At 46.7% G+C, this 23,882-nt stretch overlaps 2 protein-coding genes across 6 annotated transcripts; one reads left to right on the top strand and one right to left on the bottom strand.

Annotated features, from left to right (window-relative positions):
• Lypd4 (LY6/PLAUR domain containing 4) lies at positions 1 to 23,808 on the bottom strand. 5 transcript variants are annotated; one of them, XM_017801452.2, is made up of 5 exons: positions 23,701 to 23,808; positions 1,824 to 2,001; positions 1,494 to 1,637; positions 522 to 848; positions 1 to 267 (listed from the first exon to the last, which is right to left on the bottom strand). In XM_017801452.2, exons 2-5 carry the CDS (start codon positions 1,885 to 1,887, stop codon positions 65 to 67), a joined length of 738 nt encoding a protein of 245 aa, XP_017656941.1. In that variant the 5' UTR covers positions 1,888 to 2,001; positions 23,701 to 23,808; the 3' UTR covers positions 1 to 64. The 5 variants fall into 5 exon arrangements, with proteins under 5 accessions (XP_017656941.1, XP_029425913.1, XP_029425914.1 ...); XM_029570053.1 differs by having other exon boundaries at positions 23,439 to 23,757; XM_029570054.1 differs by having other exon boundaries at positions 23,599 to 23,757.
• On the top strand, positions 5,368 to 11,987 carry Dmrtc2 (DMRT like family C2). Its single transcript, XM_008846451.1, has 9 exons — positions 5,368 to 5,455; positions 7,796 to 8,023; positions 8,105 to 8,259; positions 9,020 to 9,096; positions 9,352 to 9,511; positions 9,666 to 9,792; positions 10,694 to 10,754; positions 10,909 to 11,083; positions 11,875 to 11,987. The coding sequence occupies exons 2-9, from the start codon at positions 7,800 to 7,802 to the stop codon at positions 11,985 to 11,987; spliced, it is 1,092 nt and encodes a 363-aa protein (XP_008844673.1). The 5' UTR covers positions 5,368 to 5,455; positions 7,796 to 7,799.
• Positions 23,809 to 23,882: the final 74 nt, after the last annotated feature.

Below are 23,882 nucleotides of genomic sequence, written 5' to 3'. Positions count from 1 at the left end.
GGTAGTTCTGCAATTTTATTTGATTACACAGAGAGATCTGGTGTTTCCAGTCCAGCTGGTGGGGTCAGTCTCTGAGGGCAAGTAGGAGACATAAGAAGATGCCACAAGAAGGACCTCGACTAGAGTGCCCTGCACCAATAACCTGGGACTTATCTAAGATGTTGAGGACCTCAGTCACTCGGATGCTCCCAAGATGCTGAAAGTTTGCTAAAAGCTTGTGATGTTCACGAGCACAGCCCATGAGGAGGAAGGTGGTATTGAGATTCCCTATAAGGAAGAAAGGAAAAGAATCAGGGGCACTTTCCAAACTCAAGAATCCTGCTCTCTTCCCAGAGGCCCCTCACCAACCAGGACACCTGCTCTCCCACCAGAAATCTGGGCACCAAGCACCTTCCTTCTTCCTATTGGAATTCATGTCTCATCTCCTACATCCCCCAGCCCACCTCTTTGCCACCAGCCTTTCTCTGACGTACAAAGGCACTAGACACCATACAGTTTGATAAAAGTTCCTCTCCTCTCACCTGCCTGAAGTTTTATGGTGGAACTGTAACACGTAGAAGCAATGTAGGGGCAAGTGTCAGTGGTGACAAAATTTGGAAGACATTCCTTGTCATGCCTGCCCACACAGGTTGGACAATGACTGGAAGAAGATTGTGTGGACTTAGGAGCATTAGCCTTAAGTTTTACAAAAGGATCCAAGTTGGTTATATTGTTGCAAAGATAGGTCCTGCAGACACGACTATAGGAGGCAATAGACATTCCAGGTGGAGAAACCAGATAGGAGATTTGCGGAGGGTAAGATAAAGCAGAGCTGCAGCCTTTAAAACTCACAACACCCCTACTGGTCCCTGAGGAGGAGAGGAGTAGAGAGGTCTGATCAGTTTCATTGGTCTGGCTCATTCCATCTCCCCCCACCCCAGCGGGGTTTCTGTTTCTGCTCAGTCCCATGACCAGCTTTGCCTCTCCCCATGTCTACTCACAGCCCCTGCACAGAGCTCAGATGCTGGCATTTCCATCTGTGTCTCCCCAGCCTTATCCATGCAGAAGCCTCTCTGCTTCTCTCTCCTGTGTGTCTCATCCTTCCCCCTCTCCCACGCCTCCCCCTCCTACAGGTATCTGCCCACTTTCATTCTGCTCTTATCCATGCTACAGTACAAAGGACCCAGAATTCCTTGTTAAGAATCCCTAGTCCTCATTTTCAGTCTGGAGCCAGCTTTCATTCCCTAACCTTCCTGTAAGCAGTCATTCTAAAGTGGTTAATCTGTTTCTTTTAATCTTGTGTGTTCTCTGGAGATGTGTAGTGTTTCATGAACTTAAGTTCTTACTTTGTGCAAATGGTAATGTTATTATGTAAACCAATCATCACTGAGCTTTTATTATCAATCTGTGTACACCTGAACATCTAATCCTAGTCCTGGGTGTTGGGAGCACAGCTGGGGAGGAGGGCAAGCAGAATAAGCAAAAGGAGACATATCCAACCCAACCCACATCACCTGTCTCAATAAGCACTATTGTCTCCTCGCAGCCCTCTCTCATTTTACAAACCATGCTCCTCATCAGAAGCCACTTCCAGTTCTGTAAGGAAACAGCTCTGAAGAGTGAGGCTGTTGCTTCATAGCACAAAAGAGCTTCAGTCCCTAAAGAGAAAATGTTCTTCCAGTCATCTCCCCACCCCCTACCCGACCCCACATCACCTTCTCAAGGTCAAAATCCACAAATCCCATCCCAAGGGAACCAGATGCCCAGTCCACCTTCTACCAGCAACATAAAACCAGCCTCCCACCTTTTGGGGGCCTTATAGTACACATCCCCACAAGACATACGAGGCAGTGAGATGGCCCCAAGGAGGCAGAGCAGCTGCAGAGATCTCAAATGCTGGGGTCCCATGGTCCTGTGTCAGGGTCCTGGATGTGAGAGCTCAGTCAGGAACCAATTTCAGTTGGAGTCTCAAGTTTGGTTCTTGTCAGTCCCTGAATTCTCTGTCCACTTGCCTGTGGGTCACTGTTTAAGGCAGAAGGTTGACTGTGTCAGTTGCTGTGGTATGAACTCCCTGGAGACCTTCACTAACTCAGGTTTTCCCATCTCCGTGGTCTTCCTTCCTAACTAACTCAAACCCGGCATATCTGCATCTCAAAGCGTGGCTCTCACTCTCCAGCCCAGGTCCTCTACACGCTCTTCTCCAGCCATACAATGAGATCAGATGAGCAGAACTCCTGTGTAAGCCAAGCATGGTGGATGATGCCTGTAGTCCCAGCACACCAAAGGCTGAGAACTGCCCTGCCCTGAGTTCAAGACCAGCCAGGGCTAATAACAAGACTCTGTCTCAAAAAAAAAAAAAAACCTCAGCAGTTGGGAAGTAAAGGGAGGAAGATGGGGAGTTTAAGGTCATTCTCTACTACACAGTGAGTTTGAGGCCAGACTGAGCTACATGTGGCCCTGTCTTACACACAAAAAAAGAAAGCCCATGGGCTGGAGAGATGGCTCAGCAGTTAAGAGCACTGGATGTTCAATTCCCAGCATCTACATGACAGCTAACAACTGTCCATAACTCCAGTTCCAGGAAATCTGATGTCCTCTTCTGACCTCCACAGGCACTGAACAACACAAGTACACTTACATGCATGCAGGCAATACCCTCATACACATAAAAATATTTTTTAAAAAAGAAAGCCCATGTGAGAGTAGAAGTTAATTAACATATTCCTAAATGCCCTTTTGTTCACTGAGGAAATTAAAAATCATATCCAACTGAACAACAACAACCTCAACGCACATCACTCACAAAAAGGGATGCATATAAAATCTGCTGGACAGTGACTATGGTCTGAGGCCCAGGTACAGTACTGCACCAATGATCATTTCCTGTTAGTACACCATGGTGGTGGATGACTATAATCCCAAGACCTGGGAGGTGGAGACAAGAGGATGAAAAGTTCAAGGTCATCCTGGCCTACATAGCAAGTTCAAGACCAGCGTAGGGTACATTAGACCCTGTCTCCAAAAACTTGATAAATTTGAAAATCTAGATGAAATGAGCTACTCAAATAATACAGAATGCCAAAATCGGCACCAAAAAAATAGCTAATACTTTAAACCAACAGGAATACCAAAGGACCACCTGCAAATCAACAAGAAAGTGATGCCAAAAGAATGGGCTAAGCCATCCTCAGAAGAGCAAGGCACCTAGGTGAAGAAGCATTTGAGATGCTCAAATCTAACCTTAATCAGGGAAATGCAACCATACTGCAAAATGTACACTTGCTATACACCTCTCAGACTGACATCAGAAAACTGGAAAAAGCCAAGTGTTGGCACAAATGTGGTGATGAAGATACCCTTGGGCACTGCCATTTACGAAGTGACTGTGGGAAGGGTAGATAGGACCTCCTGAGAGTTCTGATCAATTTCTCAAGCCTAGTGTGGGAGAAGTCTGACAACAATCAAATTAGATTTCTAAATACACATTTCTGGTATATTGTCACTAAATATAAGGAACGTTTCCACCCTCAGATGTATGAGGAGATATCATTATTGTGATGGTGAGTTAAGGCAAGAAGACCACCCCTCCCTGAGGCCAAGGGAGTACACAGCTCAGAGGGAGGCTCACCATGTAATATCTCCCACTGCAGTTACAAGCAGTTGATTACATACACTCATGTGCCTATGGACTGACCATAAAAGCACAGTACTGCTCCAAATAATAAACAGCCACACAGACAAACTAAAAACTTGCTGTGCGTGCGGGTGCATCCCAGCACTCAGGAGGCAAAGGCAGGCAGATCTCTGTGAGATCAAGGCCAGCCTGATCTACATAGTAAGTTCCAGGCCAGCTGGGGCTACAGGGAGATCCTGTCTCTAAAAAAATCAACCAAACCAATCAAACCCCACTTTGTAAAACACTATACATCTCCAGAGAACACATAAAATCAAGAGCAACACATTCATCACCTTGAAATGACAATCTATGGGCAGGCTGGGAAACGAAGGTAAGGAATCTGGATTAATGAAAATAAAACAATGTGAGAAGGGCTACCAAGTTCATAGGCTTAGTAAGTACTCAAGGATCAAGCAAACTTGGCATCTTCAACCCTCCGCTTATTAACTGCCTGATCTTGTAGTTTCTGGAACTCAGCCTTCTTCCTCATTAAAAAGATATATTAATGATTTATAGCTAGATATATAGATAGGTAGATATAGATATACATATATATACACATATACATACATATACAGATAGAGAGATATATACAGATACATAGATATATGTATATATGAATATACATACATGTACAGGTATGTATATATATACATAAATAAACAGTAGATATAGATATATACATTATATATACATATAGTTACAGATATAAATGTATATATACATACATATAGATACATATGTATACATACATACATATATAGATATAGCTATATGTATACATATATGCATATATACATCATATACAGATATGTATATCTACATATACATATACAGACTATGCATATATACATACATATATGTATACAGATATATAGCTATAAATACATATATGCATATATACTGATATAGTAGATAGATGATATAGATAGATGATTGCTAGATAGTAGATAAGATTAGATTAGATGGGGGGGGAGAGGGAGAGAGATGGATGATAGATGATTATTCATTCATATGAAGCCCAGGCAAACGGCAAACTAGACGTTCCGCTCCTTCCGTCCTCCCTCCTCCCTACAGAAAGTTCAATGTCTCCAGCGGACACTCGAGCGCCCCCAAACCCTAGCCCGGCCCCAGACAACCTTTCCAGCTTTAGTACATTTCCTCTGCACAACAGTCCAGCTGGAAACCACTTCCGCCACGTTCTTTAGCCTGGAAGGTCACACACCCACAGGCTCTGTAACCCTGATATTCGTGTTTGGCTTGCGGGGAACAGGGCTAAAGCCCGCAGAAAAGAGACATGGAAACGGAGACAAAGGCCGCCCAGGCCCGCCGGGACCAGAGGGTGAGGCCGCGCAAGCGCAGATGGTATGAAATAATGCCCGCCAGTGAGACGGAGCCTGTCGTTCCTGTAGGGGAGGGGCGAAGCGCCAGCCTCGCTCTGGCTGTGGCAATTCGACGCCCCATTGGCTGCCTGCCCTAATCACGAAGAACAGGCAGGAAGGCTAAGGGGGCGGGGCCTAAGGTGTGTGAGACTCAACTCGACGCGCTATTGGCTAGCCTGACTGTGCCCCGGAGAAGCGAGCAGTCAGGAAAGGGGCGGGCCCCCGTGGAGGAGCTCAAACCGTATTGGTCACCTGTTACCTCAGGATAGGCTGTGCTTGAAGCTCATTGGTCCTCGTAGGAAGGAGCCCGGGGAGGGGGGAGGGGGGGGGAAGCAGCTCAGGCAGGCAGTTCCCCTTCGCCACTTTCTCGCTCCTTTCCTTGGGCCTCGTCCTGACTGTGATTCGGCTGGAGGCTGTGGTAACCACCGATTGGCAGTGCGGACATGACCCCTGCCTTCCTGACCCCTTCTGCCCCCCCCCCTTGAGCTGGGTCTCCTCCTAGTCGGGCTGCTCAGGTCGCCCTTCCCCCACCCACGCCCTTCCCCCACCCACGAGCCCGTGAGCACGTTCCTCATGCTCGGCCCCCTCCCTGGGACTCGGAGCGGAAGGGGTGACGGCTGCTGGAAGGGGGGGTACCTAGCATTAGGTGTTGGGCTGGGGTACAGAGGCATAGGCACCGTGTGCTTTGGTTGGGTTTGGTTTGGGGGTGGGGTGAGAGGTCCCCGGGAGTTGAGACAGGGTATAGCCCCACCTGGACTGGAACTTGCTATGTAGACCAGGCTAGCCTGGATCTCCGCCTGGCTCTGCCTCCCAAGTGCGGAGATTAAACGCATAAATGATCACAACAAGCCCTTGGGTTTTTTTGTTGTTTTTTGTGGGGGGGGGTATTGTTGCTTTGGTTTTGGAGGGCTTCTGGGGAGGGTTGGCCTTTTGGGTAGCCCCAGATGGCCTGGAAATTACTATGTAGACCAGGCTGGCCTCTGTCTCACAGAGATCTGCCAGCCTCTCAAAGGTCTGCACCACCCTGCCCTATTTGTTTTGGTTTTCGTTTTTTGGTTTTTTAAAGATTTATTTTTAATTGTACAAGTGTTTGGAAAGCCTGTGTGTATACTGGTATGTGTGTAGTGCCCAAAAAGGTTGGAAGAGGGTGGCAGAGCTCTCATGTGGGTGCTGGGAATCAAACTCAGGTCTTCTGGAAAAACAAGTGTTGCTAACCCCTGAGCAACCTTTCCAGCACCTTGTTTTGTTTTCTTAAGACAGGGTCTCATGTAGCCTAGGTTAGTCTTCAACTTCCTAGTGACAGAAAACCTTGAACTCCTGATCCTCCTCCCTTCACCCCCCAAATACTGGAATTTTAGGCCTGTGCCACTACCCAGTCCGTTTTTGGGGGTTTTTTTGTTTTGTTTTGTTTTGTTTTGTCTTTTTGAGACAGGGTCTCCCTGTAGCCCCAGCTGTCCTGAAACAATGTAGACCAGGCTGGCCTCGAACTCACAAAGATCCGCCTGCGTCTGCCTCCCAAGTGCTGGGATTAAAGGCGTGCGCCACCATGCCCGGACAGTTTTTGGTTTTTTTAAAGACAGTCACTTTATTGCCCAGGCTGGCCTGCAACTTACTATGTAGTCGAGGCTGTCCTAGAACTCACAGTAATTCTATCTCAGCCTCCCAAGTGCTAGAGTGTGAGCCATCATGGTCAGCTCAGTGAACATTTGTTGAACTAATACCCAAGGAAAAGTCCTAGTGAGCTGGTGGTACAGGCCAGTAAGGTAATCTCAGCTACCCAGGAGACTGAGAATGGAGGATAGCAAGCTCAAGGCCAGCCAGGGCTACTTAGGAGTCCATGTCTCAAAAGAATAAAAATAAATAAAAACTAGACCGGAGATGTGGCTCAGGGATAGAACACTTGCCTAGCATGCACAAGGCCCTAAGATCAATGCCTAGTATGGAAAATAAAACATCTCTAGTGAAAATGGAAATCTCTGAGAGTGTCATACAGACTATTTAAAAGGGGGGGGGGGCTGAAGAAATGGCTCAGTCCGCAAGGTGCCTTCCACACAAATGAGAGGACCTGAGTTGGGATCCCAGAATAAAGAGCTGGGTAGTGTCATGTCTATAGCCCTCCCAGTAGGGGTGAAGAGCCAAAACAGGTGGATCTCTGAAGCTCACTGGCCAGCCAGTCTAACAAGTCATGAGTTTCAGGTGCAGTGTGAAGATCCTGTCTGAAAAAACCAAAGTAGAGAGCAACGGAGGAAAGACACCTGATGTCACACACACACACACACCGCTGCACACAAAGGTGCACAACACACAAGTCCATACACCACATGCACACAGACAACAAACAAAAGGCAGACAGAATTGGATGGCATATGTGGGACTCAGAATTTGAGGGGGGCATAAAAATGTTTTTAGAGATCAAATAAATGCAAGGGGATACAATGAGAGTTGTCAAATAGGATGCCTGGAAAAACTGTTTGATGTAAGCGTGCTTGAGGGGCCTGGAAGGTATACATACACCTGAAGCTGGGATTTGTCATGGGAAAGTGTGCAGGTGAGCAAAGAGGATGTCTGCACTGAACAAACACCTAAGAAAGAAACGAAGGCCTGGGAGAAAGATCATGTGACAGAGAGGAGAAGCCAAGGTGGAAGCTGGGTACAGAGGGTGTCAAGATGGAGGAGCAGAGATATGGCTTCCCAAAGGCAGAGGGTTGGTTAAGGCAGGGTCCATGTAGCTGTCCTGACCTACCACTTCTGCCCCTAGGTCCATGGACCCCAATGAAATGTCTGCTCCCCAACACTGCCCTGCTGACTCTGCCCCAGGGGATGAGACCAGAGCCCCCCAGAGCACAGAGCTTATCCCCAGGAGACCTGTCAGTCGCTCTCCAACCTGTGCCCGCTGTCGTAATCATGGTGTCACAGCCCATCTCAAGGGCCACAAGCGCCTCTGCCTCTTTCAGGCTTGTGAGTGCCACAAGTGTGTCCTCATCTTGTGAGTATAAAGGTCAGAGAGAGGGGGAGGATGGGTCTCCAAAAGGTGGCTGACTTTTGACTTGCAGCCCCCATCTTTTAGGGAACGTCGAAGAGTCATGGCTGCCCAGGTGGCCTTGCGCAGGCAGCAGGAGGCACAGCTGAAGAGGCACCTGGCTCAGGGACTGATGAAACGGGCAACCCCTCTGGAAACTCCCATCCGTGTCAAGAAGGGAGTCCTTCGGCCAGGGGTCCCTTGTGAGTGTCTCTGACTGGGGATGGGACAGGGATTTGGGTGTCGAAAGTATAAGTAAGGACAAGCATTCCTGTCTGGCCACTGAATCAGTGTATGGCCTTGGGCAAGGTGTTTGTACTTTCTGGACCTCACCCTTTCCAACTATAAAATGTGGCCAAGGGTTCAGTGAGAGCTGCTGGTAGAAAATGGTTAGTAGAGCCAGGGAGATGGATCGGGATAAAGGTGCATGCTCTACAGGCCTGGTGACCTGAGTTTGATCCCTGGAGCACATAGAAAGGTGGAAGGAGAGAGCCAACTTCCCCAAAGTTGTCCTATGACCTCTACATATGTGCCTTGGCGAGCACATGCACACACACACACATACACCTCTCTCTCTCTCTCTCTCACACACACACACACACATACACACATGAACACAAAGTAATTATTTTAAAGAAAGAAAATAGAGGAGCAGGGCATGTTGGACTGACTGTAATCCCAACACTGGGGAAGAGAAAGGAGGAGGCTGGAGACCAACATGGGCTAGCAGGAAGGAGGACTGGTGGAGGAGAAAGCTGCAGCTGGACACAGAGGCACATTGGCACATACCTGTAATCCCAACACTTGGGAGTTCTGGAGGCAGGAGGATCAGAAGTTCAAAGCCAACCTAAGCTAGGAGAGAGAGAGACAGAGAGAGAGAGATCGAGAGAGAGAGAGAACTGGAGTTGGGGTAGGATGAATCAGGAGAAAAGGCTCACTGGATCTCTCTCTGGTTCCTCACAGCTGGGAAGGAGAATATAGCGCCCCTGACTCAGAGTCCCCAGGGAGCAGTCCCACTAGTGCTCATACCCCCTGGGAAGGTAAGACGATCCTGGCCCTGAAGGACTGGTTCCTACCCTAGCTCCTGCCCAGATCATTTCTCTGTGCTTTCTGCACCTGGGTGGTCGCTGCATCCCAACCCTGACTTGCTATATAATCTTCAGTAAGTCCCTTCTTTTCTGTGGGTAAAAGAAGATGGGACTGTAAGGCCCACCCATTTTTCAGGTCTGACCCTCATCCAGGAACATGTTTTCTTCTCCAGGATTACCTCTATCCCGTGTCCTTTCCCCTCACAGGAAAACTACGGGCCTCTGCTGCCCAGCCGTCCCCCAGAAGCCTTGCCTTTGCCCTGGACTCCAGTGCCTCCTGGTCCTTGGGGCCCTGGACACTGGCCACCCCCAGTGGTATGCCGCTTGATATGCCAAGAACCTGCTGTCCCTCTCCATCCTTTCCCTGGTAAGATGATAACTCACCTTTCATTCAGGAGATATTTCAATGCTTGGTTGCCACTGTACCACAAAAGGAGGTAGAAAGGGAACACAGGTGGGTAGAGGGAAGCCAGTCACGGACTCTCAGCTCCATACATTCTGCATTCTCCTGCCCTTCTTAGGATTTGATCCTGGCTCCTCCCTTCGGCTGCCCACACATGGAACCCTCCCAGCCTGCCCAGGATCTCACTCAGTACTGACAACTCCACTTTCTAGAGAGCCCCAAGGACCCCTAAACCTACCTCATACGTAAGTAGGAACACGAGAATATGTATTCATTCTCAGCCTAACTGTGCTGCACACCACAGTGGGTGATAAAGAAGAAAAAGTTTCAGACCAAGTGTGGTAGTACACACTTGTAATCCTAGCACTTGGGAGAGAGAGTGAGGAGGATCAGGAGTTCAAGGTGGTCCTCAACTACATAGTTTAAGGCCAGCCTGGGCTACAAGAGACCCTGTCTCAAAAAAAAAGAAAGAAAAGAAAAAAGAAGGAAAAGAAAAAGGTCTCAGACTAATAGGTAAGCAAAGCTGCTGCAGCTCTGCTATTTCCTGTGAGCCTTTAGACAAGTGCTGGCACCTCTCTAAGCCTATTTAATATCAGTAATTGGGGGATGCTAGTACTCTCAGATTATCATCGTAATTAGCAATATACCTAATATACCTGACCTTGAGCAAACAGTGGCTACTCAATCTTCTTAAACAGATAAGAGAGAATAGGGTTGTCTGCTGAAATGGAGGGCCCACGATAGTAAGGCACAGGTATAACGCCAGAGACCGTAAGAGAAAACTTCTTGAAGATGAGCCAAGCTAGCCTTCAGATGACAGGAAATGAGGAGCTGAGTGAGAGAAAGCAGACTCTGGTAGAACAGAGCCAGCAATCCCAATCCCTCTAGGTATTCTGTCTGCTTTCAAAAAACTGGCACCAATGATTCCCTGTAATCCTCACAGTAGCCTAGCCTACGAGAGGGATACTTGCAGAGATTTTCATTCTACAGAAAGCAGAGTAGCCAAGTTAGGGAACAAGACTTACCGAAGTCCACAAAGTCCAGTAACCCAAGCAGGTTCTGATTCCCAGATCAGAATGTCTGACCACTTTCCATGTTTCATGTCTTTGTATGTTTAATCCCTTTGGTGTGTCTCCTCTTTTTCAGATGTTCAACTCTGATACTGCAGTCTTGTGGTACCCCAGACACTCTTCTACTACAGCCACAGGTCTTGGGAAAGAAGTGGCATCCAGGAGCAGGGAGGAGGTTGAACTTGAAGAAGGGAAAAGCAGGGGACTGAAGGAACCAGACAGAGGAAGCATGTGCAGGGTAGACAGAAGTAGGGGGGTTCCCAGTCTGCTTCTCTCCCCTTTCCTTTGCAGGCCCCTGGAGGCTCTTGCCTGGCCTGGACATCTACTCCCTCTGAGAGGCAGCTGCAGCGAGAGGCAGCTGAGGCCCTTATGGGCCTGAAAGATTCATCCCAGGCTCCCCGCCTGACCCCATCTGTCCCCGCAAACCCTGCCTGGATCTCTCTACTCCACTCCTGTGGCCCGCAAGGTAATGTGCCCCCTGAAAGAGAGGATGCAATAAGGGTGGTTGGGAAACGGAGATCACCAGAATAAGCAAGGACACACTAAGATGACGGGAGAATTCCAAGTTCAGTGTCCTCAAGTCCAGGCCCCCAAGCTTCTCAGCCTCATCTCTGAGACTACAGTTCAATGTTTCAGCGAGCTAATCTTTACCAGTTTTAATCTGAACAAGAAAAATGAAGTCCTGAAGAGGTAGAGACTTGCCAGGGACTGGCAGATGGCAAGACAATGCAGAGCCTGGTCTCCTGATGCCAAACCCTAGCTTCCTGCTGAAGTCTGGAGAGGGAATAAAGTAACTCAGGTCTGGACTGGGAGGAGTGACAGCTGCCTTCCAGGAGCTTTTTCTAGTTGGGAAACCTGGATAGCTTCAGAAGGCTCAGTGGCAAGACAAGAGGAACTTGGAGGAATGAGAAATATTCAAGGGAACAGAGAGGAAGGCTGAGTTCTGTTCAGTGGTGGATTGCTCCAGAGGCACAGGGAGAGATGAGGCTGGGGAACCTTCTGATTGTAGAGATCTGGCACGGTGGGCTTGGGACTCTGAAACAGCAACTATGCACAAAGGGGAACTGGGGGATTTTCTGAACTAGACGGAGCATGGTAGCTTTGGGGAGGGACTGGAGAAAGCAAGACTGGAAGTGGGAAAATTAGCAGGCAGGAGTAAGCCAGGAGAACAAGGGTGAGGTCTGGATCAGTAGGATAAACAGGGAGTCAGAGGGACAATGAATTTGACTGGTCCTGCCGCTTCCTTCTTGGGTACAGCTCCACCTGGAGGAAGAGGATTCCAGCCTGTTGGCCCCCCTCTTCGACCCAGTCCAGCTTCCTCAGTCTCTCTGCATATTGGGCGTCTGGGATCCGTCTCCCTTCTAAGTTAGAACTCAGAGACAGAGACAAAGAGGTGACAGACTACAAGCACTGCATATTTGGTATCTTACTTACAAATTTTTGCATGGAATTTAATGTAGTATAAGCTTCAGGTCTTTCTTTTTTTAAAGCTTTCAGGTCCCTCACTAATTTTCAGTTCCTTCTGTGATATAGGTATGTCCTTGACTGAAAGTGGATAGTCTCATAGCCCTTTTTAAATCATAGGGCCTTCTTAAGTCCCCCAAAAAAGATGGCTCTGTAGTTTAAGGTGACCACTATCTAAATACATTTTTGCATGAGTTTATGTTCTGTATATGCCTATATGTATATGCGTATGTGCTCTGTGCACATGAAAACAATATTTTCTTGTATGTAGGTTTCTATAAGCAAGAAATAAACCTTTGTCATTTAAGCCACTGAGATTTAGAGTTCATTATCACAGCCTAGCCTAGTCTACCCTGACTGACAAAGGGACCATTCAACTCACTTCTCAAAATGTAAATCTTCTACTCAAGAACTACCACAAACCAGGCATGATGGCTCATACCTGTAGTCCCAGCACTCAGGTGGCTGAGGGAAGATTCCTTGTGAGACTCTGCCTCAAACAACAACAAAGAAAAAAACACAATCAATAAATATGAACTTGGGTTTCTTATTGTGGCCGTATAAGAGTAACAGAGGGAGATAGCAGAGGGAGTAACCGGTGCAATGATTAATTGCCTGCTCTGTGCCAGACATAGCCAGTTTTCTGCTATCCAGAGAGTCACAACTGAAATACCTACAAGGGGCAAGCAGATCCTATAAAGATGTGAAGGACAGGTAGGGGCTGGAAAACAGAACACATTTCATACCAACTGGCATCCTCCATCAGCCCTAGTGGATTATTCCAGGCAGAAACACGGACTCAGTATTGCTATGTCTGATTTTTCAAGAGAAATTAGGAAACTGAGTTTCTGTGTTCAACACAATAATTTTCAAGTGTTGGCACAGTTTGCTCCTTTAAATGTTATGTGGGCCAAATAAAACATCTTCAGGCCAACTTTGGCCAACAGAATTCTAATTTAATAGCAATCTAACATGACATTTTTGGGTGGGGAAACTGAAGTCAATCAGGACACAAAGAACCAAGTTAGTCTTTATCAGGAGTTTGTCACTGTCTTCTTTAAAAGATTTTATTTTTAATTGTGTATATATGTGTATGTCTGTATGTGGGTATATGAATGTGAGTGCAAGAGTCCATGGAGGCTAGAGGCACTGGACCCCAGGAGCTAGAGTCACAGGCTATTATGAACTGCCTGCATGATGTGGTTTCTGGGAATTGAACTTGGGCCCTCTGGAAAAGCAACAAATGCTCTTAATCACTGACTCATCTCTCCAGCCCAAGACAAGTTCATTGTCTTTTTCCAAAAATCCATTAAAAAGGCTGAGGCTACAGTTCAGTGGTAGAGTGCTTGCCTAGCATGCTGAGGCTCTTGGGTTCAATCTCCTGTATTACACACACATGAAAAAAAGTTGTTGGAGGGGTGAGTGTGTTTAAGTGTTTATGAAAGAATCCATGAAAGATTAGAGATTATTACCGCCATTTATTATTCGTAGACCCACACAACCCTGTAACTGTGCCTAAAGAGGCAAAGAGACTACCCCAAAAGTTTAGGGAACTCTTCTACAAAACAATTAGAAAGATTCCTTCTCATTTCCAGGTCTCAACATTTTATAAACCACAGAATGAAAGATTTGAGACTCCAGGGACATACATTAGTCAGAAGTATTGTCTACAAAATCCTCCCCTTTTCTGCTAAGGCTGTCGTTATGTAATGTTTTTGGTTGTTGGGCTTGTTTGGTTTGTTGGTTGGTTCATTGGTTTTGAGACAGGTTCTAACTTGCCCAGGCTAGCTTCAAACTCATTTTGTAGCCCAGGCTAGCCTCCAACTTATGGTAAGCTTCCTGTCTCAATTTATGGGGTACTAGGATTACAGGTTCTTGTGACCCATCATGCCCCGCTAATAGAACTTGCTCACATTTGTTTCATAAGCCAGTGCTGTTGAGTCCTCAACAGCATTTTAAGCCACTCCAGACATGAATTCCAAAGCTAGGAAGGCCTGCAGAGACTATCAACTCCCACCCTCAGAGGGGGCAGACACAGAGCATAGGAACATACTTGATAACTGATTGCCGTTCCTGCTGTTACCTGCCTCCCTTTTCTTAGTCAAGACAATTAATGGTGGTGGCATTCTCCTATTTGAGGCCTTGAGAGGGTGGGCTATTCCTACTCCACAACAGATTGCAGAATAGCAAACCTGCAACACTACTCAAGAGGCTCTGTAAGAGATCAGAAGACTAATGTCAGCTCACACCTCCTGTCCCTCCCCAGTTATAACTTAGATATATGATTGCCCTTTAATAGACCTGCCCAAGCCTTGCAGCCTTGCTCTTCCAGTGACAGATAGCCAAGACTGCACAGTCAAGAGCAGGGAAGCATTGCAGCAGCAACAGAGCTAAGACTCTGCTACTCGGGGCTGAGCAAGGGTCCCCAGTATACCTAGGTCATACAGCCAGGAAGGATAAAAGGATAGAGGAAGACACTGCAAAGGGGAGGAACAAGAAATAAAGTGATGGGGTCAGCAAGATGGCTCAGCAGGTAAAGCACCTGCTGCAAAGTCTGACAACCTAAGTATGATCCCCAGAGCCCACATACAGGTAGAAGGAGAGAACAACCCCACAGTGTTGTCCTCTGACCGCCACCCTCTGTGACACACATATACCCACATACATATACACACAAAAATACAAAAATAAATACATGTAAAAGAGGCTGGGGCTGGAGAGATGGCTCAGTGGTTAAGAACACTGGTTGTTCTTGCAGAAGACCCGGGTTTGAATCCCAGTACCCACCTGGTGGCTAACAACATTCCATAACTCTAGTTCCAGGGGATCTGACACCCCATTCTGACCTCCCTGGGCATTGCATGACACGGGTGCACTTACACACATACAAGCAATACACTCATATGCATAAAATAAAAATGAATAAATAAAATTAAAAAAAGAAAACAGGCTGTTATGTAACTCAGCAGTTAGCTGGAGATGTCTATCTTTGAAATGAATAGTGATATGCAGGGTGAGGGAGTAAAGAGTAGGCCTTGCTTGTCTGGAATCCACCTCTTCTTGAATGTCAGACCTAGCAAGGCTTTTCACATCATTAGCTAGCCAATTTATCTTTCAAATCATTTGGACCCCAAAACAGTGCCTGAGGGAGTGAGGCAGACCTACAGAGGTCAGCTTTGGGAACAGGACAGACTTAAGAATTGTCCATGGTCGGGTGTGGTGGCACATGCCTTTAGTCCCAGTACTCAGGAGGTAGAGGCAGGGGGATCTCTGAATTCAAGGCCAGCCTGGTCTACATAGAAAAAAAAAATCGTCCAGAGTCGAGTGTGTAATCTAGCACCTGGGAAGTGGAGGCAGGAGTATCAGGCATTAGTTAGTGTGAGCTACACAAGACCCTGTCTCAATACACACACACACTTGCTCATGCTTCCACATTTCCACCTCTCTGAGTAGAGCACTCTTCACCTGCTATTAGAGAGCCAGTGGGCTCCTGGCCCCTGACTAGCCTTCTGAAATTTCAGCCAATGGACTGTGAGTTTTGGTCTCTATACCACTCTCTCTTCCCATCTGCCATTGCAGAGTAGAGAAATGCTGCCTGATCTAATGGAGTAGTGAATAAATCTCCCTTCTAAGCTTTTGTCTTGTACCCTCTTGATACTCTGCAGAAATGATCAGTAAGGTTCCAACTATGAAGTACCATCCTTGTTCCTCTCCCTCCTCACAAACAGTTGCCCACAGCCACCCAGGTTTTATTTCCTGAAAGCATTTCATACTCTGTCCTTTGAAAATCCACTCTGTTCACTTCAGCCCTAAGGGAACTTGGCCCATTCCTGCCAGCACTTGTAGCCAGGGCCAAAATAACATGACACCACCTATCTCCACCCAGGCCACACACATGTCCTCAGTCCTGGTTCACTTGGGCTCATTATTTACCCCATTTCTTTGTTAGCTAGCTTTGCAACCCCATACTCATGCTCAATAGCCAACAATCATCTCCTGCATAGACCCTCATGAGATCTGGAGCTCTTCCCAAAAGCAAGATTCATCCTGTTATCTGATTCAATGTGTTAAGCTTCTCAGGCAGAGCTTTACCTCACTTGGAATCACAGACTTGATCACTTTAAGCTGTACCAGTGTCAATCTGTGTCTCCACCCCCCAGAACAGCTATTCTCAGAAGACAGGCCTATTGTGAATTTTCTCTCTGGAAGTTCAGAGTAACTGACTGAGGTTCTGTCCAATTCCTTAGGAATTGTTTACCCTAATATAGTGCACTCAGCTGCCATCCCATCATAATATCGACAACTTCCTGCCCTGTTTAGTTTTAGGGCAGTTTAGGTTTGCAGAAAGTAGTGATTACAATCACCAGAGTGAAAAAACAGTCTATGGAACTACACATCAAACGGGATTCATATCTAAGATATATATATATATATATATATATATACAAAACTGCAAAATTTAAACACCTAAAAACCAAATCAATCAATAAATGGGCTAATGAACTAAATAAAACTCAGAAGAAAAAACACAGGACCAGCAAGATGTCTCAGTGGGTAAATGCACTGCTGCCAAGCCTGATGACCTGAATTCAGTCTCCAAAACCCACATTGGGGAAGGAGAGAACCACTTCTACAAGTTGTCCTCTGATCCCTACATCCATGCTGTGGCACCCACACCAACACACACGCACGCACACACACACACACACACACACACACACACACACACACAAATAAATAAAAACCCAAGAAAGTTTCTAATTTTAAATTTTTCAGAAGAACTACAAATGGCCAGTAAATACTTGAAAAGGTGTTCAATATCCTTAGCTATCAAAGAAATAGCCTCAAAACTATATTGAGGCTGGACATGATGCCACATGCCTTTGATCCCAGCACTTGAGAGGCAGAAGCAGGTAGAACTCTGTGAGTTTGAGCCTAGTCTACATAACAAGTTCCAGGCCAACCAGAGCTACACAGTGATTCTCTATTTTAAAAAAAAGAGAGAGAAAAAGAAAGAAGAAAAAAAGGAAGGAAAGAAAGAAAGAGGCCGGGCGTAGTGGCACACACCTTTAATCCCAGCACTTGGGAGGCAGAGGCAGGTGGATCTCTGTGAGTTCACAGCCAACCTGGTCTACATAATGAGTTCCAGGCCAGCTGTAGCTACAGGGAGACCCTGTCTCAAAAAAAAGTGGGGGGGGAAGGAAAGAAGGAAGAAGGAAGAAAAAAGGAAGGATCTGGAAAGATATCTCAGCAGTTAAGAGCACTGGCTACTCTTCTAGAAGACCGACTGGGTTTGGTTCCCAGCACAGCAACTAACAACCATTTGTAACTATTCCAGGGGAGCCAACACCCTCTTCTGGCCTCCACCCCTAGGCATTGCACATGTAGGTGTACTTACTACATAGAGGCTAAACATTCACAGATGTAAAGTAAAAGCAAATAATTTAAAAAATACGTTGAGAGGCTGGCAAGATGGCTCAGTGGGCAAAGGCACTTGCCACACAAGTATGAGGATCTGAGTTCGAATCCCCAGAACCTATGTAAAGCCAGGTCGTGCACATCTACAACACCAGAACTCATACTGTGTGATGGGAAGCAGAGAATCCCCAGGGCTAGCCAGCCTGACATAGGTAGCATAGCAGCTAATTATGGAGACCCTGCCTCAAATAGGAAGTGAAGACCAGTACATGAGGTTGTCTACACACACACAAATTACTTTGATATTTACCTTACCCCAGTCAGAATAGTTATCATCAAGAAAATAAATGAAACTGGGTGCAATGGCACAAGCCTTTAATGCCAACACTGCAGAAGTAGAGGCAGGCAGATAGAGGCCAGCTTGGTCTACATGTCGAGTTCCAGGCCATCTGGGGCTACAGGAAGACCCTGTCTTAAAAAAAGAAAGAAAAGCAATGAAATGACAACAAATGCTGGTGAAGATGTGCATAAAGAAAGACCCTACTCACTGTTGGTGGGAATGTAAGCTGTGCAGCCACTGTGGAAATCGGTATAGAATTCCTCAAAAAACTAAAAAAGGGGCTGGAGAGATGGCTCAGCAGTTAAGAGCACTGGCTGCTCTTGCAGAGTACCTGGGTTTGAGTCCCAGCACCCACATGGTGGCTAACAGTCCATAACTCCAGTTCCAGGGGATCCAATACTTTTTTTTTTTTTTTTTTTTTTGTCTTTTTGAGACAGGGTCTCCCTGTAGCCCCAGCTGTCCTGGAACTCACTATGTAGACCAGGCTGGCCTTGAACTCACAGAGATTCGCCTGCCTCTGCCTCCTGCTGGGATTAAAGGCGTGCATCACCATGCCCAGCTTATGATACCCTCTTTGACTTCATGTGCATTGCATGACACAGGTGCACTTACATACATGCAGGCAACACACATACACATATACACATATATACACATCATGTTTTCTCTCATATACAGAACCTAGATTTAAAATTAGATCTATGTGTACTGTTCTACATAACAAGTTCCAGGCCAGCCAGGGCTACAAAGTGAGACCCTGTCTCAAACAACAAGAAATAAATTATATGTGTGCACTTACATACTTATGTGTATGTCTATGTACACGTGTGTGTATACACTCACATGCGTGTGTGGTCATGAAACTAGAAAGTAGATCATAAGAGGGGAAGAAGAGGGAGAGAGATGACTCAGTAGTTAAGAGCACTGGCTGCTCTTGCAGAGGACCCGGTTTGATTCCTAGCAACCACATGGTAGCTAACAATCATCAGTAACTCCAGTTCTAGGGGAATCCAGCGTCCTCTTCTAACTTCCATGGGCATTGCACAACACAGGTGCAACTACCTACATTCAGGCAATACATTCATACACTTAAAATAAAAATAATAGTAATAATAAAATATTTTTTAAAAAATTAAAGATAGAGCCCGGCTTGGTGGCTCAGACCTTTAACCCAAACACCCGGGAGGCAGAGGCAGGTGGATCTCTGTGAGTTCGAGGCTAGCCTGGTCTACATAGTGAATTCCAGGACAGCTGGGGCTACAGAGGAGACCCTGACTCAATAGAGCTGCTTTGCTCTTCTAAAGAACCTAAGTTTGGTTCCATCACCCAGGTCAGGTGGCTCATGACCCTCGTAACTCCAGCTCTAGAGGGATATAATGCCTTTGGCCTCTGAAGGCACCTGCACTTGTGTACAACACCCGCCCTCCATATGTAATTAAAAATCTTTTTTAAAAAGAAGCCTGTTTGAAAAGACTACATACCATGATTTCAGCTATATAACCTGATGTCCTAGTTTGTTTCTTCATTGCTGCAACAAAATACTCTGACCACTACCAACTTGGGGAGGAAAGGATTTATTTGCCTTACATCTCCCGGGTCACAGTTCATCAGGGAGCCCAGGGTAAGAACTCAGGGCAGGAACCTGGAGGCAGGAGCTGGAGCACAGGCCATGGAGGAACGCTGCTTACTGGCTTGCTCCCCTGGCCCCTGCTCAGCCTGCTTTCTTAGGCAACACAGGCCCACCTGCCCAGGGGTGGTACCACCCACATTGGGCTGGGACCTCCCACATCACTCATCAAGAAGATGCCCCCCAGACAGGGCCACAGTCCAGTCCAAGAGAGGCAATTTCCCGATTGAGGCTCCCTCAACACAGGTGTGTCAAGTTGACACTAAAGCTATCCAGCACACCTGGAAAAAAAAGGCAACACTTCAGAAACAATAAAATTCACAGTTCGGGGGGGGCAGAAGATGAACAGATGTTGCACAGAGGAGTTTGAAGTCAATGAAGCTATTTCCTATGACATGATAATGGTAGATACATTCATATGTTTGTCAAAACCTGTAAGATATACCTGACAGACACAAACTTTTATGTAAACCTTGGACACTTGGTGTTGTGGTTAATTGTGACTGTCAACTTGACAGGATGAAACACTTGAATGGGCTGGCCATGGAGGTAAATGCCTGTAATTCTAGCCCTCAGACAGAGGCAGGAGGAGCACTACAAGTCTGAGGCCAATCTAGTTTATACTGAGCTCCTGGCCAGCCCACAATACAAAACTACAAAACCACCTAGGAGCTCAGTAAAGTGCACTCTAGGTGTGTCTATGAGGGCATTTCCAGACAGGATTCAGTCAGGAGGACTCTGACCTAATCCATGGATTAATAAATCCTGTAACAGATTTATAACAAGAGAGTATTACTGGGAGGTGGTGAAGGTAGGAGATGGGCTAGGAGGGAGAAAGGAGGGCACTGGGGGCTCTATCTTGCCTGGGGCTTGCTCCTGTATCCCCTCTCTCTGCTTCCTGTCTACCTTGGGCAAGCACTCCTGCTACACATTCCCACAACAGTGATTTGCCCAAGGGCATGGGCCAAGGGACAATGGCCTGAACTATCTGAGACTGAGGGAAGAACAAATCCTGTCTCAGGATTTCTTTCGGGGCTGGAGAGATGGCTCGGAGATTAAGAGCACTGGCAGAGGACCTGGGTTCAATTCCCAGCACCCACATGGCAGCTGACAACTATTGGTAAGTCCAGTTCCAAGGGATCTGATGTCCTCTTCTGACCTCCAAGGGCACTGCATGACACGGGTGCACTTACACACATGGAGGCAATACTCTCATACACATGAAAAAAAAATTTTTTAAGCTAAAAAAAGATCTTTTTTTTTGGAGGGGGGTGTCTTTTTGAGACAGGGTCTCCCTGTATCCCCAGCTGGCCTGAAACTCACTATGTAGACCAGGCTGGCCTTGAACTCACAGTCTGCCTCCTGAGTGGTGTAATTAAAGGTGTGTACCACCACACCCGACTTATTTTTATTATTTTTAAAAATACTTTTATGTATAGGAAGTGTATTGCTTGCATGCAGGTTGGTGCACCTGTGTCAGGCAATGCCTTCAGAGCCAGAAGAGGGCATCAGATCCCCTGGAACTGGAGTTACTGACAGCTGCCGTGTGGGTGCTGGGAATTGAAACCAGGCCCTCTGCAAGAATAGCCAGTGCTCTTAACCACTGAGCCATCTCTCCAGCCTTGTTTTGTTGTTGTTGTTGTTGTTGTTGTTCTTTTGGTCTTTTTGAGACAGGGTTTTGGTCTATAACTTGCTATGTAGACCAGGCCTTGAACTCACAGAGATCTGCCTGGGCAGGGCAGCTCTTAACCACTGAGCCATTTCTCCACTCCAGCCCCACAAACTTCTTTCACTCAGTAATACATGTCTTACCATGGATTAATAACACATTTCTTTTTAGTATTTTTTCAGTTTTTACTTTATTATTACTGTATATGTGTTTGATGTGTGGGTATGTGTACCAAGACACAGGCCTTTGGAGGTCAGAGAACAAACTTCAGGAGTTGGTTCTCTCTTTCCACCACGGGTTGCAGAAATCAAACTCAGATCATCAGGCTGGAAGGGCAAGCACTTTAACCCACTGAGCAATTTCACTGGCCCGAATTTCTCTTCTGTGTGTGTTTTTGGGTTTTGTTCATTTTGTTTTTGAGACAGGGTCTCCTTGTAGCTGACCTGGAACTTGCTATGTAGACCAAGCAAGCCTCAATCTCACAGACATCCACCCGCCTCTGCCTCCTGAGTGCTGGGACTAAAGGCATGTACCACCATGCCCAGCCCTTCAACTATTTTCAAAGTCTGTAAATTACCAAAAAGCCTAAGCAGTGATCCATTGTGGTATCAAATCTCAACTCAGGTTTTATCCTTACATGACCCTGCACACATAAGTGACTTCTATTTCTTTCAGGTGCCTAGTTTATTACCCCCTCACAGAGTTGTTGATTATGAAGCTATTAAAAGTAATACAAAGGACAGAGTGATGAGAAACCATGGGATCTAGAGTAACAGACTATCAGAAGGTGGTCCTTCCAGAGCACAGGAACTGTGAGAATGGGCAGCTCATCCTTACCTGGCAGTCCAGGTCACTCTGACACAAAGTCATGATTTCAAGCCTATGTGAACACTTCAGAAGTATTTTGACAGCAAACGTCACACATCTATGTTAGCCCTGTATTTTTAAGAAAATGGGACTTGCTGGGTGTGGTGGCGCACGCCTTTAATTCCAGCACTCAGGAGGCAGAGGCAGGCGGATCTCTGTGAGTTCAAGGCCACCCTGGTCTACATAGTGAGTTCCAGGACAACTGGGGCTACAGGAAGACCCTGTATAAAAAAAACAAAAAAAAAAAAAAAAAAAAAAAGAAAGAAAGAAAAAAAAAGAAAATGGGACTCAATACAATGCTCCATTACAAAGAAACTGCAGTACCTAAGTCCAGCAAAACGCCACTTAATATAAATTTCCCCTAACCTTCACCTTCTCCGCATCCTTTTTTTGTTTTTTTTTTTGTCATTTTGAGACAGGGTCTCCCTCTAGCTTCAACTATTCTGCAACTTGCTATGTAGACCTGGACCTGGCAGGCCTTGCTCACAGAGCTCCACCTGCCTCTGCCTCCTGAGTGCTGTGTGTGCCACCACACCCAGCTCCTAAATCCTATTTTAACCTATTAACCCTTTGTCTTTGTGTAGCACTTGAATTCTTTCTGTAACAAGCTAATGATTGATTTTATTTATTTAAACCACAGGGTATTGACTTCTGTACCTCATAAGGATTAAACAGTGCCTGTAATACTATAGGACAAGACACATGATAAATGCCAAATGTTTACCTGTACCTGGCAAAGTAAGCCCTCAAAATACTTGTTGCTAAAATTAACAGGTGATGCACCACAGACAAGAAGAATCATTTAAAATGGATAAATTATTGGAACCAAGGTCTCGCTCTCTCTCCTCTCTCTCTCATTCATACATACACACACGGTGAAACAAGTCCTGGGTGTAAGGGGACAAATGGGCTGATTAAAGCAACACCCAACCTGACTTACGGCACATTCCTGTAAACCCAGCACTCAGATTGAGGCAAAAGGATCATGAGTTCGAGGCCAGCCTGAGCTACACAGAAACTTCCAGGCCAGAGGCAGGCGAATCTCTGTGAGTTTAAGGCCAGCCTGGTCTACATAGCAAGTTCCAGGCCAGCTGGGGCTACAAGGAAACCCTGTCTCAAAAAGACAGAGAAAGAAAGGAGAGGGAGGGAGGAGGGAGGGAAAAAAGGACAAGAACCATCCATGGCAATCTTGGCTACATAATGAGACCTTGCGTCAAAACAGTAACAACCAAAGCTACACAGCCAGCCAGTGATAAACAGAAAGGGACACATGGGGCAAGACTAACGGGCTGAGCAATCAGATTCCAGCAGTAGGTGGCAGAGCGGAACTACCTTCCACCAAAGGTCCCGCCTCTGCCTCTTTGTCCCTGCCCTAATCTCCGCCCTGCTTCTGACGCCGCAGCCCCTCTCCGGTAGCGGTCAACAGGCTGAAGCACCTTCCGCCCGAAGAAAGCTGGGACTTCCGTGTAGTCTGGTCTCGGGAATACTGAAGCCCCGGAGAGAAAGAAGTGGCCACATTTCTTCCTAGCCCTTCCTCTACGTTTCCCCTCTCGGTTCCGCCCTGACTACTCCCACTTCCGACGTGGGAAAGGCCACTTGTACCAGGAAAAAGGGCTGTCCTCTGGCACCAGCTCCCCTTCCGTGCCCGCACTTCCGCCCTCAGTGTCCTCCACCCCTGTTCCTGCCGGACACGCAAACCTCGACGAAGCCAGGTTCCCAAAACTTCTCACTACACGCGCAAGGAAGAGCAGCGAAGAAACCTTCCCCTGCTGCGGCCAGTCTAGCCCTTCTCTGCGTCTCCACCCCTTCCTCTCCCATGGAGGCGGAGACGAAGCTACATTCGCCCTGAGAGAGGCGGAGACCCCTGGTCCAACCTGCTC

This window comes from Nannospalax galili, unplaced genomic scaffold (genome assembly GCF_000622305.1).
Source record: "Nannospalax galili isolate Female #2095 unplaced genomic scaffold, S.galili_v1.0 scaffold1623, whole genome shotgun sequence".
In the NCBI taxonomy this organism is placed as follows: Eukaryota; Metazoa; Chordata; class Mammalia; order Rodentia; family Spalacidae; genus Nannospalax; species Nannospalax galili.
This window is presented reverse-complemented; position numbering and strand designations above follow the sequence as displayed.

Excerpts from the sequence above, each read along its gene's own strand:
- Lypd4 (XM_017801452.2), bottom strand. The coding sequence starts at position 1,887 with ATGGGACCCCAGCATTTGAGATCTCTGCAGCTGCTCTGCCTCCTTGGG. Across the intron at positions 1,638-1,823 it reads TGGGGCCATCTCACTGCCTC|GGACTGAAGCTCTTTTGTGC; the intron begins GTATGTCTTGTG and ends TTTTCTCTTTAG. Across the intron at positions 268-521 it reads CACCATAAAACTTCAGGCAG|GGAATCTCAATACCACCTTC; the intron begins GTGAGAGGAGAG and ends TCTTCCTTATAG.
- Dmrtc2 (XM_008846451.1), top strand. The coding sequence starts at position 7,800 with ATGGACCCCAATGAAATGTCTGCTCCCCAACACTGCCCTGCTGACTCT. Across the intron at positions 8,024-8,104 it reads CACAAGTGTGTCCTCATCTT|GGAACGTCGAAGAGTCATGG; the intron begins GTGAGTATAAAG and ends CCCATCTTTTAG. Across the intron at positions 9,097-9,351 it reads TGCTCATACCCCCTGGGAAG|GAAAACTACGGGCCTCTGCT; the intron begins GTAAGACGATCC and ends TTCCCCTCACAG.